The sequence below is a fragment of the Phycomyces blakesleeanus genome, assembly GCF_001638985.1.
Source record: "Phycomyces blakesleeanus NRRL 1555(-) unplaced genomic scaffold PHYBLscaffold_3, whole genome shotgun sequence".
NCBI classification, from domain to species: Eukaryota; Fungi; Mucoromycota; class Mucoromycetes; order Mucorales; family Phycomycetaceae; genus Phycomyces; species Phycomyces blakesleeanus.
Genome location: NW_017265136.1, coordinates 103,833 through 122,175, shown reverse-complemented (window position 1 = coordinate 122,175; position 18,343 = coordinate 103,833). Strand labels below are relative to the sequence as shown.

At 37.9% G+C, this 18,343-nt stretch overlaps 8 protein-coding genes across 8 annotated transcripts; 5 read left to right on the top strand and 3 right to left on the bottom strand.

The window, feature by feature from the left end:
- The first annotated feature begins 55 nt into the window (after window positions 1–55).
- PHYBLDRAFT_130553 (hypothetical protein) lies at window positions 56–1,103 on the top strand. Its single transcript, XM_018429372.1, has 3 exons — window positions 56–81; window positions 535–846; window positions 929–1,103. The coding sequence occupies exons 1-3, from the start codon at window positions 79–81 to the stop codon at window positions 938–940; spliced, it is 327 nt and encodes a 108-aa protein (XP_018296225.1). The 5' UTR covers window positions 56–78; the 3' UTR covers window positions 941–1,103.
- A 593-nt stretch (window positions 1,104–1,696) lies between these two features.
- On the bottom strand, window positions 1,697–2,359 carry PHYBLDRAFT_140287 (hypothetical protein; the record flags this gene model as incomplete). The annotated part of the gene is made up of 2 exons (XM_018430378.1): window positions 1,697–1,758; window positions 1,900–2,359. 2 exons carry the CDS (start codon window positions 2,357–2,359, stop codon window positions 1,697–1,699), a joined length of 522 nt encoding a protein of 173 aa, XP_018296224.1.
- A 323-nt stretch (window positions 2,360–2,682) lies between these two features.
- Window positions 2,683–5,189, top strand: PHYBLDRAFT_71769 (hypothetical protein; the record flags this gene model as incomplete). Its single annotated transcript, XM_018442538.1, is given in 6 exon segments — window positions 2,683–2,907; window positions 3,180–3,535; window positions 3,659–3,770; window positions 3,788–3,790; window positions 4,128–4,176; window positions 4,270–5,189. The coding sequence occupies 6 exon segments, from the start codon at window positions 2,683–2,685 to the stop codon at window positions 5,187–5,189; spliced, it is 1,665 nt and encodes a 554-aa protein (XP_018296223.1).
- A 4,456-nt stretch (window positions 5,190–9,645) lies between these two features.
- On the bottom strand, window positions 9,646–11,062 carry PHYBLDRAFT_121792 (hypothetical protein). Its single transcript, XM_018428830.1, has 4 exons — window positions 10,989–11,062; window positions 10,653–10,847; window positions 10,418–10,530; window positions 9,646–10,292 (listed from the first exon to the last, which is right to left on the bottom strand). Coding segments are annotated over exons 1-4 (699 nt in total). The 5' UTR covers window positions 10,990–11,062; the 3' UTR covers window positions 9,646–9,902.
- A 1,839-nt stretch (window positions 11,063–12,901) lies between these two features.
- Window positions 12,902–13,896, bottom strand: PHYBLDRAFT_179461 (hypothetical protein). The gene is made up of 3 exons (XM_018438149.1): window positions 13,725–13,896; window positions 13,568–13,629; window positions 12,902–13,429 (listed from the first exon to the last, which is right to left on the bottom strand). Exons 1-3 carry the CDS (start codon window positions 13,732–13,734, stop codon window positions 13,028–13,030), a joined length of 474 nt encoding a protein of 157 aa, XP_018296221.1. The 5' UTR covers window positions 13,735–13,896; the 3' UTR covers window positions 12,902–13,027.
- A 623-nt stretch (window positions 13,897–14,519) lies between these two features.
- PHYBLDRAFT_140282 (hypothetical protein) lies at window positions 14,520–15,728 on the top strand (the record flags this gene model as incomplete). The annotated part of the gene is made up of 1 exon (XM_018430377.1): window positions 14,520–15,728. One exon carries the CDS (start codon window positions 14,520–14,522, stop codon window positions 15,726–15,728), a length of 1,209 nt encoding a protein of 402 aa, XP_018296220.1.
- A 737-nt stretch (window positions 15,729–16,465) lies between these two features.
- On the top strand, window positions 16,466–16,868 carry PHYBLDRAFT_140281 (hypothetical protein; the record flags this gene model as incomplete). Its single annotated transcript, XM_018430376.1, has 3 exons — window positions 16,466–16,489; window positions 16,576–16,659; window positions 16,749–16,868. 3 exons carry the CDS (start codon window positions 16,466–16,468, stop codon window positions 16,866–16,868), a joined length of 228 nt encoding a protein of 75 aa, XP_018296219.1.
- A 90-nt stretch (window positions 16,869–16,958) lies between these two features.
- Window positions 16,959–18,268, top strand: SSk1 (SSK1 signal transduction response regulator; the record flags this gene model as incomplete). Its single annotated transcript, XM_018430375.1, has 3 exons — window positions 16,959–16,971; window positions 17,688–18,121; window positions 18,179–18,268. The coding sequence occupies 3 exons, from the start codon at window positions 16,959–16,961 to the stop codon at window positions 18,266–18,268; spliced, it is 537 nt and encodes a 178-aa protein (XP_018296218.1).
- Window positions 18,269–18,343: the final 75 nt, after the last annotated feature.

Below are 18,343 nucleotides of genomic sequence, written 5' to 3'. Positions count from 1 at the left end.
GTAAAGGCAATGTGAGCCAAGGCAGTATCGAACTCCTTCCTTCAGACACCCTCGCCGAAAGCGGAACATCCATCCATCATGGTAAACGTCAATCCTCGGTCAACACACTCTGTCCATCCATCTATCCATCTATCCATCTATCCGCACACCTTATTTACAACACTCGACATTGCGATCTCAACCTTGAGTTTTTGTTCAAGTGGATATATACATATATATTTTTACCAACAAAAATAGTGATGAATGATGCATTAGATGGATGGCCAAAGAGATTAGCCTTTAGAATTTTCAAATATGAATATATTTAAATATATATATATATATATACTTGTATATACATATACAATTCTTGATACATGCAGATATATATGTGTGTGTGTGTGCATGTACTAGTATATGTATATACATACATACACATAAATCTATGCAAATAAATGTATATACATATACAAATAGGCACACACGCATATTTAAATATATACATGTTTGAATTTAAATTGAACAACTTTTTTAACCGTTGGTTAATTTACATAGACCTGCAAGAGAAGAAACAACGGACGTAACAAGCACGGACGCGGACACGTTAAGTTTGTCCGTTGCATCAACTGCTCCAAGTGCTGCCCCAAGGATAAGGCCATCAAGCGTTTCACCATCCGTAACATGGTTGAGGCTGCTGCCGTCCGCGATCTCCAGGAAGCCTCTATCTACGAGGAGTACACCATCCCCAAGTTGTACGTTAAGTTGCACTACTGCATCTCTTGCGCTATTCACGCTCGCGTTGTCCGTGTTCGTTCCGTCAAGGACCGTAAGAACCGTGCTCCTCCCCCCAGATTCAGATTCCAGAAGGTTTGTTGAAGGATTTTGTGTTTAATATTTTGGTGAACTTTAATACTTATTTGCTCCAATTTATTTCTTGTCACTTCATTAGACGGCTGCTTAAATTTGGGACATACAATTGATGGATATCATGGTTCCCATTCTGTCACCAAAAACAAAAATCAATTTTAAATATAATGATAATAATAATGATAAAGAGGTCTCTTTTTATTGTAGACTTGGACAGTGGATGAACTCCATTTCCTCTCTTCTTTTTGTGTCTCATCAATTAAGTTGTCTACCACCATTTTGTTTGTTTGTGTGTGTGCTTTGGATGGGGAGGGTAGATATTAATATTTATATGTATATATTCAACTTGAAAAAACAAATCGAGAAATATAAAGAGTTTGAGAGAGGCGAGTGTGTATTATTGGCTTAGTGCAATTGAAAACAAGTTTTTAAGGGCGGGATATTCCTTGGTCTCGGTCAATGGCCTTTTTATATATACATTTTTTAATTTTGTTTGGAGCATTAAAGTTTTGGTTGATACAAACTTGGCACCCTCTCAAAGGTGTTGTTAGTGTTTAGATTTCGACTGTAAAAGAAGATGAATATTAGCGGGATGATGGCCGGGCCATTTTTTTTCTTTTCTTTAATTGTCAAGCCATCTCCTTTATGACAGTCATGCGTACTACTTTGCTCCAAAGAATGGATAAGAAACGATTGTCAGATGGGATAGTAAACGCAAGGATTGGTTGTTTTCTTTCTTGCTCGCTTTATTTTATTTACATTCCTTTTCTTTTCTTTCCTTCCCTTTCCTTTTCTCTTTTCTCTTTTTCCTTTTCTTCTTTTTAACATACCATTGTGGCCTGCCTAAAGCTTAGCCATCATGTATCTCTTCCTTACGGCCCTTTTGGGTGTCTGGTTGCTTCGATGTCAGGCCTACGCACCAGTGGCACGCTTTGGCCACTCTGCTGTTCTCGTTGGGGATAGGTAAAACATAAAATAATTATCTTGCGTACTCAAATAACCGACTTCTCAAGATTTCTTGTTACTCTTTATTTTCAATAAAAACGCTATTACAACTGCACCAATAACTACAACTATGTTCACGACCACGACTCCGACCACGACTACGAACATCACTACCAATACGAACACGAACACGAACACGCATACGAACACGCATACGAACATGGCTACTAATACAAACACGCATCCGAATACGAATACGAATACGAATACGAATACGAATACGAATACGAAAACGAAAACGAAAACGAAAACGAAAACGAAAACGAAAACGAAAACGAAAACGAAAACGAAAACGAATACGAACACGAATACGAACACGAACACGAATACGAATACGAATACGAATACGAATACGAATACGAATACGAATACGAATACGAATACGAATACGAATACGAATACGAATACGAATACGAATACGAATACGAATACAAACATGCACACAAACACAAACACAAACACGCATCCGAATACGAACACGCATACTAACACGCATACTAACACGCATACTAACACGCATACTAACACGCACACAAACACGCACACGCACATATATACGCACAATTACACGTACATGTATACGTAAACGTACACGAATAATTAATACCGTTGTTACTACGATTACGACGATACAAACATCGACGACGGAAAAATAAACATCAAAACAAACACAGTATCTACTTTTATGGAGGGGATACTTCAGTTACTTCGATTGCTCCAACACCTCTTTGGATATCGGATTTAGCTATTATACCCATTAATGTTCACTACACTTTAACAAAAATACCATGGCGGTCTGGGTCAGGACCACAACATACACATGGCGGGCCAATGGTGTATTCGCATATTGCATTTGCAGGTGGATCTGACAATCGACAAATGCTGATTGTGGGCGGAGTGACCCCGAGACCTGACCCCAGTATCGGAGACCAGGAACCAGTAGCCTTTAGTTATAACTGTGATACTGGACAATGGCATCAACATGACCTTCCACCCGAAAATCATCTAAGTCGCCAAGCAGCAGCATGTGCTGTAGCATCTCATGGTATAGCTTATGTAAGCATAGAGAAGAAAAAGATAAAAAAAAAAAAGAAGAAATGTACCCAAGCCTATATACACATATGTATTCTCTTTATTTCTCTTTCTATTGTACTCACTCATAAATCTACATATACATATACATCTCCACACGTTAACTCACACCCACCCACACACCCACACACTCACACACTCACTCACTCACTCACTCACTCACTCACTCACTCACACGCGCACACACTCACACGCAGATTTATATGTACTTACGGGCCCTTTTTTTTCACTTGTAGATCTGGGGAGGAAAACACACCAATGGAGGCTCGACAGAAAAAGCCCAGCCTGCATCGGATATGTACATAATCGACACAATCAACCAGACCAACTCTTATAGTGTCCCTTTAACCGGCCCACAACCGCCTTTTCGATATGCCCATAAACAAACAATAATAGACGACCATTTAATTGTGGTGCTTGGCGGGTTTGATGGCATGAGTGGAAATCCAGTATCCATGACAGACATTTGGGTATTTGACACCAAGACCAGTCTTTGGCTGTCAGTAAATGCTACACTAGATAGTGATAATCGACCTGCGAATCGTAGTAGTCACAGTCAAACACTGATGCCAGACGGAGTGTCAATCATAATGTAAGTAACAGAAATGTATTTTTACTCTGATATATTTTCCTTGTTAATTAATCGATTGATAATTTGATAAACTGCTAAATTGCTTGATTAATTGACTGAAATTTTAACCCATTTAATATATAGGTACGGTGGTTACGATGGCTACCATGTATATAATGATGTTTCGGTGCTAGATACTCAAACATGGGCGTGGACAGTAAAGAATACCAATGCAGCTGTCCAAGGAAGAGCCGACGTAAGTAATCTAGTGGTCACAGGGGGGACAGATAAACGTATTACTGTCTAAAGAAGAAAACTGTTAAGCATTTTTGTTTATATCTCTTGGGTCGAATACACGAATTGTTCATAGCACACAGGTAAGAAAAAGTAGCGCATATATTTGTTTAGAGCTTATATTGAGTAACATGTTTATTAATTAATGCCATTTTATCACTGCTAATACTAATATTACTGATATTACTATTATTATTACTATTATTACTATTCTTATTCTTATTTATATTCTTTATGTTAATATTGTCACCATAATTATCATTATAATGATCTCTATTGTTACTGTTATTATTTAAATACATGTATGTGCATACTGCGTACAGCAACTATGGTGGGCACAAATATGATAGTTGCTTTTGGGTTTACAGGTAAATCAAAAGAACTGAACTTGATAAGATTCTGAATAAATTTTTTGTATGTATATATATGTGTGTGTGTGTAAATATATATTTGATTATTAGGAGTGGCTACTGCTCTATCAGTAATGTCTGATATCGAAGTTTTGGATACAAATACTTGGAGTTGGACCTCGACATACACGCCTTCACTCGATTTCCTTGCAAGTGATCCTAGTCACCCCAACGAAAGCAACGGATCAACAGCTCACGGTGGTAATACACCGACTTCGTTTGGAACCATTACCGGTGCTGTCATCAGTAGCTTAGCAGTGGTTTTGCTAATAATAACAGCCGTATACATGTTTAAGCGCCACCGGAAACGCCGAAGCCTTTCTCAATCTGACCATGAACGAGATATTCCACTCTACCCAAAACAACTTCTTGATCCACCTGTGCTGGAAAATAATAACCACGATAACCACAATCACGACCCGCTTGTTGTAGAGACACATGCACTGTCTACTGGACACACATATTCGCTTTCAGTAGGACATCGACCGTTGGTTTTTGACAGACGCAAAGGATTCCCTTTTGACAAGCGCATGTCTCTTATTCTTGATCAGCCAACCGCACCGCCCGCACCAGCCAGGCCGCGCGGGCACAGACACTCATCGTCGGTCGGTGCATCACCACTAGGCAATCGTCAGGGTACGCTCGATACTGTGCCCTCGTCGCCACAATCTGCAGGCGGTATGGCATCTCCATGGTCAGCAGCTCCTACACTCGTACCTCCAGCGCCCTTTGTTTCTCCTGTAATTTCTTCTCCGTGGACTTTGGTCAGAGTAGACCCTACCATGGCGTATCTTTCTAAACCCGACGAACCGTTACAGCCGAACCAAGCTGAAAAGGATGGTCTACCGCCTGTGGCGCCTATGAAACCAGACGAGATTATGTTTGATCGGCAAGAGTTCATCTTAGAATCCGGCGACTGTTCTCCTGTTGAGCAGGTTCACCATCCACCCACGAGCCAGCCCATTCTTTAATAATATAAGCGCATTTTTTTTCTAATTGTTTAATACTTATAAAAAAAAATAAGAAAAGGAAGAGGAAAAGGAGGAAAAGGAAGAAAACAAAAAAAAAGACAAAAAAAAAGAACTATAAAAGAAAAGAATATGTTTAATACTATGATCCATGCATGCAATCCACACAGACACACACCTTTTTTTTCTATTTTGTATTTTTGCATGTATTTTTAGATATATTCTGCTTATCGCACTCCCTTTAAAGAAGAAGTGAAGATAGATAGAGAGACAGAGATATAGAGATATAGAGAGAAAAACTGAAAAACATAAAGAAGATCTTTATATACATATATTATATATTCAAAAAAATCGTATATTTGTATGAAACATATAAAATACAGCTTATCTATACCGTCTCCATCAATGATCTTGACTATTAAGTATCTACAGTACGTTTATTGGCAAGCTTGAGATGAATGATATCAACTAAATGCACCATAATGTTTATAGAATATATCACGAAATTCATAAAAATAATAATAAAAATAATAATAATATGTTTCTATAGAAACTCCTCTTGTACACACACACACAGAGAGAGAGAAAATAGGGCACTCTATTTTTAGGTGGCAATTGATCTTGTTTCAATTGATCCGTGCCAACCACGCACTTTTATTTTATTTTATTGTGTTCCCTAAATTCTCTTCTTCTTCTCTTTCCTTTTTGTCTTTTAGGTCCTTATATATTTACTATTATTATTATTACTATCTTATATTCTTCATGTCCCCTCAGACTGAATTGATCAAACCCAAGGATCAAAAGGACCTTTTGCACTCTACCCAACCTGGTCCTCGCCAAAAACGATTCAAGGTTGGCAGAGCATGCTATACTTGTCGTGTAAAGAAGATAAAGGTACACAAATTATTATTATTATTAGCCAAATTATAGTTATATATAAATCTTCATTTTTTTTTTGATAATTTAAATTATTGTGTGGTTTGCTAATCATTAAACATTCTTTTGTCTTCAAGTGCGATGGCGTTCATCCATGCATGCAGGTAATAATAGTAATAATAGGATAAGCGACAGAAGATGGATGAGCTCATTTATTGATTAACAAAGGATATGGAATCTCGGTTGTACTCATCATCTATAAATATATGTCTTTTTTCTTCTTCTCTTTCTTCTTTTTATTCTCATGCTTAAATTTGTTACCATCGCAATAGTGTAAAGGTAGATCGGAAAAGTGGAAAACAATACATACATTCAAAATTATATAATGATAACTATATTAAAAATAATAATAATATCAATAGCAGCAATGAGACTCACCAGTACCTTAATCGTTCTATATAACAATATCCATTTCTATATTCATAAGCCCGTCGACGTCCTTGCTCATTCTCTAAAGATGGAACCGAACAAGACGATCACGACTCAGATTTCAGCCCACCGGAAAACTCCCCAAATCTAAAGACACATACGCCAACCAGTACACCATCATCACCATCTAAAGATTCTACACTATTACCAATCTCAACATCGAAACGAATTGCATCTATATTGGAAATTGTCGAACAAAACAACAACAGCCTGGTCGACAAATGGCGATTGTCCAAAACTTTTGAAAAAGATATCAATCGACCACCCCCACCTCATTATCAAGGGTCAGTTCCGGTCGTGTCGAGAGCTATGCAACAACAATTACTACACCTTTATTTTAAGCACTGCTATGCTGTTATGCCATTTGTGCCAAAACGAACATTCTTTGATTTGCTGGAAAGCAAGGCATCTTTTGTGACACCATTGCTACTTGGTGCCATGTTTGCCCACGCAGCTCAGCATTTGGACGAAGAACGAGTGTCGAGGTCCAATACTTTTTTTAAGCAAACCAAATCTCTTGTTGATGATTTTCTAGATGCACCTCGACTCAGCACTGTCGTAGCACTTTGTTTACTGGCGCTCTACGAATCCAAGGCTAATATTACTACTACTACTACTACTACTACTACTACAAATAATAATAATAATAATAATAATAATAATAATAATAATAATAATAATAATAATAATAATAATAATAATAACAATGCTACCACCGCCAATGAAAATCGTGCATCTATATATGGCGGAATGGCAGTACGAATGAGTGCTGATCTTGGATTGATGAAACGTTCTTATGCCGAGACATATCACAATCAACCACAAAAACGACAGCAATTACAACAAACAAGTGAGAATGAAAAGGAGTTGAGGAAACGCGTGTGTTGGGGCTGCTATTGTCTGGATAAATTGCAGAACATATGCACGGGCCAGCCGTGGATGATGCGAGCTAAAGATATCGAACTAGAGATGCCGTTACTTCAGCCAGGTGATGATGTGGAAGAGCATCGGGTTTTGGAAGGATTTGTGGCGTACATTAGACTTATGCGCATTGCTGAGCGAGTGCTGCAGCCAGACCTGCCGTCTCAAACTGTCCGTGCCATAGTACGCACCCAGGAACACGAACAGCTGGTTGTGAACTTTGATAACGAGCTCTTGTCTTGGTTACAATCCCTTTCTCCACAGCTCCAATGGACCCCGCTACCTTCTCATGCTCTGCCCTCTCACGCTGCACTATTTCCAACAGAGGCACCACCTAACTCAATGGTTGGACATTTGCACCTAGTGTACAATCTTGTCGAACTTAGTCTGTTACGGCCGGATGAATACAGTCTAGCAAAGACCGCCCATCAGCGATGTACAGTGGTTGCTGGTAGCTTGACTCAGCTCACGTCCTTACTTGCAGCCCAGCACAATTTATTATTTTCATTCTCATTGGCATGTAATGCTACTATTCTGGCTACCAAAGTTCACCTTCGCAACTGTTCTGATACTCGGCCTGAGATTTCTCGTCGTGCTACTAGACTCTTTAAACGGTCTCTCCAATCGCTGCTCACCCTTTCTCGCTACTGGGTAGACACAAACATGGATCACTTTATTGACTCTCTCGACAGCTCACTAATTGTTCAAGAACATATCTCTACCCCAAAAGACATGACAGGCATCACTTGGACTTCTGAACAAACTCCAAGCCCCCCTCCACATTCACATCCATCTGCTGCTACTACCACTGCTACTGTTACTGCTACCACCTCTAATACTTCTAATAATAATGCAAATACTTCATCAACTACGCGACAAAAGCTATCTCCTGCATTGGAAGATTGCGTGTACATTCATGATGCCGAAATCAATGCAGCGCAGGTCCTGTCCTGCACATTTCATCCTCCTCATTGGCGAGCACCTGCTTCCGTCTCCATATCTGCGTCAGATTCTGCGCCAGGCTTACCGACCACGAATCTCACCACTGCTCCATCGTCTAACCCTCTTGACTTCTTAACGGTCGATGATGATTCATGGGTTAAGTCTGTGGACATGGCTGCCAGCTCATCCGCGGCTGCTGCCAGTGTTGGTGCTGATGACTATCTTTTCAAGGCACGATCCTTGTTTGATCGCACTGGAACTGATGCACGGACACCAGGGGAACTGTTGATGGCTACTTCTGCCAACAACAATCATCTTGTAGATTTTGTGACACACATGGATAAAGGGATAAATAAAGCACGCCGGGCAGGTGGAATGATGCGATCCAGTTGGCACAATCACAACACACATAATGATCCAATGATGTATTCTTTGTGGCCTGAAACGACTATCGACTCCTCTACAGATACATCTAACCAACAGCAAAATCAACAACTTCATCAGCATCAACATCAACATCAACATCAAAATCAGAATAACCATCACCATCACCACCAGCACCAGCAAAACCAACAAAACCAAAACCAAAACCAAAACCAAAACCAACAACAACAACAACAACAACAACAACAGAACCAGCATCACGCTCAACAATCACATCAACAGCAAGCCCCTCCTGTATTCCATTATCAACCTAGCTATATGAATATTGGTCTAGGTGTGTATGCATCTGCTCACCAACACCGAGATGATGTGATCCGTCAACACTTTAGCGTAGATACCTCAACACCAATGGTCCGCCCTGTGGTATTAACTCATCAGGGACAAGTTGTTGTATCCAATGTCGTTGGAGACACATCCCACCCTTAGACTTTCTTTTATTCGTAACTTTTGCTTCTTCCTGTTTTACTTTCTCTGTACATGCTTAATCTTTACTATCCTCTTCCTGTCTCTCTATGTACACACATACTACATATATACTAGATGTTTATATCTCTCTTATACGTCTTTATCTAGTTATTTAGTAATTTTTTTTTCTTTAAATTTTACTGAAACTCTTTTCTTCTCTCTTTCTTTTGTTAGAAAAAAGCATTTGTTTTCTGATTCCATTTCGTCCACATTAATTAGTTCATTCTTTCATTCATTAATTCATTAATTGATTTCACCTCAATTATCATCATTCAACACACACACACACAAGTAAGAGGTCGTTTTTTTTTCTTTCTCTTTTATCTACATCTCTCTTTCTGATTATTATTATTTTTTGTTTTCATTGGATTCCATTTCGTATCGCATCCCATCGCAATGTATCATATTGTACGTTTAGCTCTGTTTAGCTTCGTCTCGCTTCGTCTCGCTTCGTTTCGTTTGTCGTCTCAGTGCCTCTGTCTTACTCTTACTCTCGCTCTTACTTTATTTCTCTTTTGTGTTTTGTGTATTTTTTTTTGTACTTTTTGTATTTTGTATTTTGTATACAAATATATTTGCTTAGGCTTTTCGGGGTGCATATGATGATAGTTCTACTGCAGCCAAACCGTTTTGGTGTTCCAGACGTGCTTTATCTTGCCATCTGTGCTGGTCTGCAATCTCATGTACCTTGAACCCAAATATACGTGGTACATAGCGTTCGTTGGTCTTTGATGGCAGGTAGGCTGGGTGAATTTGGAATAACATGTGGGGAAGAGATGTGCCAAAATAAGCACCGTCAATTGCAGCGTGGCGTACAGATTTAGGATTGTAAATATCTTCACATCGTGGACAATAAAGCTTGACGGTCTTGGTCATTGGAACGTCTGTTAGACCTACGGGTAACAATGACTGGAGGTTGCACAACACTCTAGGGCAACGTCCAAAGTCTCCTTTTTTGTGTTTCTCCAACTAAGAAACCAAAGAAAGAAAAGTAAAAGTAAAAAGTAAAGAAATATAAGAATGAGACATATGTTCTCAATATGTCACTGACACACATAATACATACATATCCATATTTGTACATATTTACTTACCATGCGGATTAATCCTCGGGAAGTTATAACAAAACGAGCATGGATTAGGCCATACAAATGACGAGCTGCCTTTTCAATTTGTTCTCGAGCCTTTTCATCAAAGCTTTCTTCATCTTTATTTTATGTATAATATATATATATATATGTGTGTGTGTGTGTGGGGGGGAGGTTTTTTAAAAAGAAAAATAAATTTGAATTAGGAATATAACTCTTACACATTGCACTCTACACTTACCGAGATTGTCAGTGATCATGTCGAGTGCTTCGAGATAATATTGCTTGACTTCGGCATTAAGGCCGGTCAGATTGAATCGATCGAGAATGTATTCTTCATCGATTTCACAAAAGTACTCATTTCCTTTAATACCGAGAAACCAGTCAATCCAGTACTTTACGTATTCACTATCGGATCCACTGCTAATATCTTCCACTATTTTTTTTTAATTGGTTTACATAAAAAAGTAATTTTTTTAAAAAATAAAATAAAATAAAATAAAATAAAATAAAATAAAAATGTTATTGGAATGATGTTCTTTGAACTTGATTGTTTATTATTTTATTTGTGAATTACTTTACTGATGAACGAGAAACACACCAGGAGTAATGAAGAAGAGGAAGAGGAAGAAGAAGAAGAAGAAAAAAATAGGAGGAGGAAGATGTGTTTTAAAATAATAATAAAAATAATATATATACACTCGTGCAGAATAAATCACAGTCAGATTCCTTGATTTCTAGTCCCGAATAAACTACATATCAACTTCTTTACATTATATCTTCTAAAGAACTCGACTAAATAAAGTGAAACTTCGTTTTATTATAGATATAAGTATATATATTATATAAATAAAAAAATAAGATAGGGTCTAATATGTGGTGTGGTCACCACGAGCTTTTATAACTGCTTGAACTCTATCCGGCATACTTGCTACAAGAGTACGAAGAAGTCCTGGGTCAAGTCTCTCCCACTCATGAAGAATACAAGCCTTGAGCTCTTCGACATTGTTTATAGAGGCCTTTCTCTCTTGAACATTGGCTTTTAGGGCATGCCAGACGTGCTCGATGGGGTTCAAATCTGGACTTTGTGATGGCCAGTAGTCAAAACGTTTAATTTCCCAATGGTTTTTCCACCACGTCGTATAAGACCCAGTATGGCAACTAGCACCGTCTTCTTGGAATGTAAACATAGTGTCCTGTTCATCATTCAATTTCTTATACCAGGGATTGAAGTCCTTAGACAAACAATTGACATATGCGTCTTGGTCTACTGACCCTTCGAGAAACGATAACGGTCCGAGACCACCAGCCCAGAAACAACCCACACCATCACGGAACCCTTTCCATACTTCTCTGTTGTTAGTGTATGACGTTCCTAGTGTCTCTCCCCTCGCTTATGAATCACGGCTGGGTCAGAATCATTGCCCTTCAGCATAAACCTCGACTCATCTGACCACACCACCCTACTCCAGTCCTCAATCCCAAAGCTGGCTCTAGCTTTGGTCCAACGAAACCGATTCTTCTTCTGTTCACGGGTGAAGTTTGGCTTAGGAACAGGGGTGTAAGAACCAAAGCCTTTGGCCTTAAGGTATCGGATAACTGTGTCTCTACAGATGATGACACTTGCAGCTGCCATATTCCTTTGATGATATGCATAACTCTCGAAAGGGTTACGCCTCACGCTCAAGCAAAGGCTTTTAACATCCGTGACACTAAGTTTCTTAGGTCTCCCAGGTCTGGTCTTTGGTTTTGCAGTACCAGTTTCTTCCCAACGTTTGATAGTGGTGTTGATTGTCGTTCTAGGGATACCCATGTGGTTTGCGATCTCAGTTGGGGTATTTTTGGTTTTATATAGCCAAATATTGCCACCACGCTCAAACTCTGACAATTCACATCTTTTTAAAGGGCTTCTGGTTCTTGTATTTCTTGATGACATGAGTGATTTAGTTTTAAGAAAAGGTTCTGCAAAAGGAAAAGAAAAATGGTGTGCTCTAAAAAGAGGTGTATTTCTGGGGAAGTGACGATGTTTTATCTTGTCGGAGTATATATATATATTATTTAAAATTCAGTGCCAAGAAAGACATTCAACTCTCACTATCATATGCACAGTAGCATTTCAGAAGAATAGAAGAAAAGGATATAGGCACAATGATTTATATTTCCATAGACTGACTACCTTTATATAGAAACATAAAGAAGTGGTCGATGGGAGAAAAGGAAGGCTTTATTGCTTTAAACCATTAGTATTACTTTCATAGTTTTTTAACATTATATTTGTACAGATATCTATACAAAATTACATACAGTAGATGAGGGCTATAAGTAAACCAAGCTTTTCTTTTTGGAGGTTCTATATATATATATATATATATATATTGCTATCATTGTTTCTTATTGACCGAGAATGGTAACAACAATAACAATCCCTCTTCTTTTGTATTTCTCATCCTCTTTCTCTTTGGTGCCAACTTCTCTTTTCAATATGCGTTTCTTCTATATACATTTCATGTATAAAGATATGTGGATTTATATGTAAATGTATTTATACAGTTCAAAAAGAAAAAGAAAAAGAGTAAAAGAAAGAGAGAGAGGGGAAAAAAGGGAAGTGCTGCCATTTCACGTGACTCTAGGCTCATTGTTCTTTTGCCATTCGTCTTCGGCTGCCTGTAGTTCACCAAATTCTTCATCAAATGAAGCACTATCGTCATCATTATTGTCATTATTGTGACCTGCAATTGTTACTCCACGTAGAGGTGGTCTAGGGAACCCATCGTCTTGGTTGTCTCCTTCTTCATACTCATCGTTACTATCTTGTTGATATTCACTCAAAAGTCCCTGGTGAGCATCAGTATCTCCCTGCTCAACATCCGAAGCATCATAGCCTCTTCCTCTTCTATTTCCAGCAATGTCTTTGGGTTGTGTTGAGACCAATGGAAAGCTGAGCCGGTTTGGGATCAGCCGGTTTGCTTTGCGTAGACAAAAGCACATGCCAAGACCTAGAAGTGTCATCAAGACATACTAAAATGGAGAATTTTATTTTTTTTACTTTTATTTTGATTTTTTTTTATATTTTATATAAGAAATATAAAGAAGAGGAAGGAAAGAAAGAAAAGAGAGTAATGTAAGGGTTGTAATTTCAGTTAAAAGAACACTCACCATTAGAATAGTGACTGGCCAGTCATAGTCATTAGGTGGTCCACCACGAGAATGAAGATTAGCTATAATGATTTGTACAAGCATAAATATCAATGTATTCAAGATAGCTTCCTAATAGCTAACCCAACTACGATTCCTTTCTATTTCCTTTACTTACGTTTATCCATTAGAGTTAATAAGTGTGTTGTCGTAAGCCAGTGAAAAGGTCCAAGGTGTATAACGTTATGATTATGTAGAATACCTATATATATAAATGAAGAAGAAGAAAATGAAGCAGATATATGTATATATCTCTCTATAAAGATAAAGCGCTTTCGTGTGCTTTAATTAGAAGAAATAGAAGAAAGAGAGAAAGAGGGGGAGGGAGAGGGGGGAGAGGGAGGGAGAGAAGGTTGTGACTCGGACGGGAAAAGAAAGAAAGAGAAAAAGGAAACTTACTTGCTTACTTGCTTACTTGCTTACTTGCTTACTTGCTTGTTTGATTGTTCACTTAAGCACAGGCACATTTTGTGCTTAAATTGTTTTGAAGAATGCTTGGGAGGAATTTTATGTATGTATGTATTATTATTTTTTGGCTGTTGATGGACAATCTACTTTTAAGGCAACTTGAACTGTATGAAATACAATGAACCAGAAGAGCACCTTATATATATATATATACATACTCTCTATCTATCTCTATCTCTATCTCTTGGACACACACTTGTACACAACGACAACAATAACAACAACATTATAATCATTATCTTTCATATATACATGTGCATGTACATATTCATATAAGTATTCTTATTTAATATCATTATTTTTTTTAAGAGGATTAAAGTAAATGGGTGGTCCCTTTTTATTACCATTAGCATTTGTATCCCTCTTCCTCTTCCTCTTCTTTCTTTTACTTTAATTCTTGCTCTTCATCTTCATTTTATTCTTTCTTATTTGTTTGGCATTTCCAATGTCTTCAATAATTAGTGCTTCTGTTGAATCATATGAACAGAGAGGTAAAGAAACCTGGTACGCTATTCAGATTCAACCTGACCAAGGCCCTACCTACACTGTCCACAGACGATTTAAGGACTTTTTACGACTATCTGACGAATTGTGCGTACTGTACACTCCACATGAACCCATAACAACAACAACAACCACAACCACAACAGCCGCAAGCACAACCGCAAGCACGACTACAGCTGGTTGGAGAAGAAAATACCAGAATGTAATAAACTCGGCTTTAAAGACTCGATCAGTTGTTCCAGTTCTGTCACCTTTACCTCGTCACCAGTCCTGGTGCACCAAAAAATCTCGGCAGCGAAAGAAGCAGCATCGATTGGACCGATACCTGTTCCAGTTGTCTGTCATGTCTCCTTCTGTGTGGCAATCCCAGATTGTACATCGTTTTTTTGATCATCATCCAGCAGTATGCGGACCATCGCTACCACTATCGCCATTACTATCGCCATCAGTATCACTATCATTACCTTCTTCGTCATCACTGTTACTACCATCTTCATCTTCATCTTCACCTTCGCCTCCGTCTCGAGATAAAGCTTCGGATCCACCAGCAATCATTCTCGATACTTCACATCCAATTCCCTCGACTCGGTCACTTCAGGCTCCATCGAAACCTCTTATTTCATCTTCATTGGCATTATCATCGTCGACTGGTGGGTATTCTATTCAAGTATGCTTGTTTCTCGGCCATACTTCAGTGACAGTTCATATGCAGCGAAACTGGAAACTCTCCGAGCTCCGTTCAGCGCTTGACCATGAGCTTGCCCTGGCCAATCTAAGTCTCCTACCTCCGTCCTCCAGTCTGGCGTATTACCATCTGGATCAGTCTGATCGACAAGGGGCACTCTACACGCTCACCTTGAACCAAAAGAAACCCAGTGTGTCAATGAGATCCTTGGCTAATATGGTCACCTCCCGTTCATTCGGATACTTTTCTAGTCCTCAATTACAGCCACAAATACCAATACCAATACCAGCACCACCGCAAACATTATCATCATCATCAGATTCAGAAAATTCACCGACGTGTGCTGATACTTGCTCCTCTTCAGGAATTGTTCTCTTGCTAGCATCAGATAAGGATCTCAAGACGGCTATGGAAGGAATCTGGCATCGATTAGATTATGTTACACTCACTTGTTTGACATGGTAAAATAAAATAAAATAAAAGATGTACACATTTTTCTTTTATATAATTTACACCACTACCATAGTTACCATTAAATTACTTGTAAATCACACCCCATAATCTAGATCAACACACCCAAACGCACAAATATGTATATGTATATATAATTGAATTTTACTAAATGAGCCAATTTCAATTCGGTTCAAGATCGTGTTAAGAATAATGCATGATTTAAAAAGAAGAATAATAATAAAAAAGATCAAATTTGTAGAATCGAGAAAGGTCATAATAGGAAGAGGTGGCGCAATATTAGACACACACACACATACACGCTCAGTAAACTACATGTGTTATAATTATTAGTATTAATATAATAGAAATAGGTAGAAAATTAAAAATAAAATAAAAGCCTCCTTTGCATAATAATAATAATAATAATAATAATAATAATAAAGAATTATCCGTACACACACACAGAGATATATATATATATATAAATACAAGAGAGGAGGAGGAGGAGGAGGAGGAGGGGAAGAGGGGCTGTTTTCCCTAATGTTTATTAAAGGTAAAAATATATTTAGGTCTGATTGGTATTTAAAATCGCAAAAACGAGACACGAATACAAGAGAGAAGACCTCGATTGACGCATATATGTAATAAAATAGCATATCACGTGTGGGGAAGTCTCGGCGATAACAATTTTTTGTATTGCTTGTCAATTACGGTATAATTTTATTTTATTCAATTCTATAATAATAATTATGTCCATTTCCAAATTCAATCCTGTAAGTAGATTCATAAGCGAAAGGCATCTACTTGGGCTCTTTAATAAATCAAAGAATAACAAAACAAAACAAAAACAAAAACAAAGGGTCCTGGATCGCCATTAGCATCCTACTTTGAATACATGAATGGCTGGAGTGGACCATCCACAAGTGTGCCAATGACCAAAATAGTAAGTTTTGAATATAATATAATATAATATATTTATATATTTATATATTTATCATTATGGATCTCATAAATACAAATATACAAATATAGGTTCCTGGACCTAGTCAACTCTCTCCTGCTGCTTATGATGGCGGAGGAATGTCTATTTTGAAAATGATACTGGGCGTAGTCTTTATTAATACTTTATTGGCAGCCGTGTCGTCTGCTTAAGCAAGCAAGCAAGCAAGAAAAAAAAAAAAAAAAAAAAAAAAAAAAGACCATAAAAATCTTGACAAAAACAGATTATTATGTGAAAAAACAATGACGCTTATAGGTTTACTCTTTTTGGGTGGTGATGGGAGGGGAGGGTAACCAAAAGGACACAACAACAGAATATTAGGATAGTAGCATTTCTTTTTGTTTATTTGTTTCTAATTGGATATATACGTATCTTGATTTACAATTAAATATATTAAAAGTCTAGATTTCTTATTGACTGAATTGGAAGACCCCTTTTTTGCTTGCTTGCTTACTTGCTTGCTTGCTTGCTTGTGTGTGTGTGTGTACGTGCGTATTAGGTATATGGATAAAGGAAAAACCATAAATCTTGGCAAATTTCCTGTACTCAAAAAGAAATATTTATTATATATCTTTATTTATTTATATAAAAGGGTAAAAATTTAGGGTGTATGTAAATAGGATATTTGTAAATGATACATAGGAATAATGGATAATTGAAGAAAAAGAAAAATATTATTATTTTGTCTTGTGGTGTACAAGGCCATTATACATTTTGGATTACATCTAATATCTCTTTTGGCGTGGGACCCTTTTTATATATATTATATTATTTTATTTTTTTGGCATGATTATATATCTAATCAATTGCAAAGCCCTTTCTCTCACTCTTTCTTTATTCTCTTACTCCTACTACTACTACTACTACTACTACTACTTTGGTTCCTTGACTCTTGCTCTTGACCGTTATTTCTCGTTCATTATACACGTTGGATTACTTTTCATTTCGCAACCATCGCCGGGCCTCGACAGGTTCGCGCGCACCTTTGCCAGAATCACCACTGCCGGTCGAGAAAAAACATGTGCGCCATCGGCTGAGACGGCACCATTCAGCTGCTGTGTCGGATATTCGGCCTAGTCGATTAGAGCGAGTCTTGCTGGTCGACGACAACCCTATAAACCTCCAGGTGTTGTCTCGTCTGCTTCGACTGCATATGGGTGACATTGTGAAAGACATGACCCTTGTAAAAAGTGGGGTCAAGGCCCTCGAAGTCCTCGGCAGACATTCTTTTGATCTTGTTCTGCTGGATATTGACATGCCACTTTTAAACGGAATCGATACCGCAAAACACATCCGACATTCCAATACGTTTGACGTCCTGTTGTCCAACCAAACAATTCCCATCATTGCCGTCACCACAAACGACTCACCTGAAGACAAAATTGCATACATCAAAGCTGGAATGGTAAAATTATATATATTATGTATTACAGAAATATGTACTTATCATATGTAATAATAGAATGGCTGTATCAGTAAACCCGTCTCTCCTCTCTCCGTACGACAGACCTTATTTCGCCTTTTGGAACACACACCGCACACACCTCTTTAATACCAACAACCAATGACCCTACTTCAATTACTACTACTATCATTAATAATAATAATAAGCATCATCATCATAAGC

Bases quoted from the DNA above. Each gene is read 5' to 3' on its own strand.
- PHYBLDRAFT_179461 (XM_018438149.1), bottom strand. The intron at 13,430-13,567 runs GTGAGTGTTCTT...TCTCCATTTTAG, and splicing joins GGCCAGTCACTATTCTAATG to TATGTCTTGATGACACTTCT.
- PHYBLDRAFT_121792 (XM_018428830.1), bottom strand. The intron at 10,531-10,652 runs GTAAGTGTAGAG...CATAAAATAAAG, and splicing joins CATGATCACTGACAATCTCG to ATGAAGAAAGCTTTGATGAA. The intron at 10,293-10,417 runs GTAAGTAAATAT...TTGGTTTCTTAG, and splicing joins CCCGAGGATTAATCCGCATG to TTGGAGAAACACAAAAAAGG.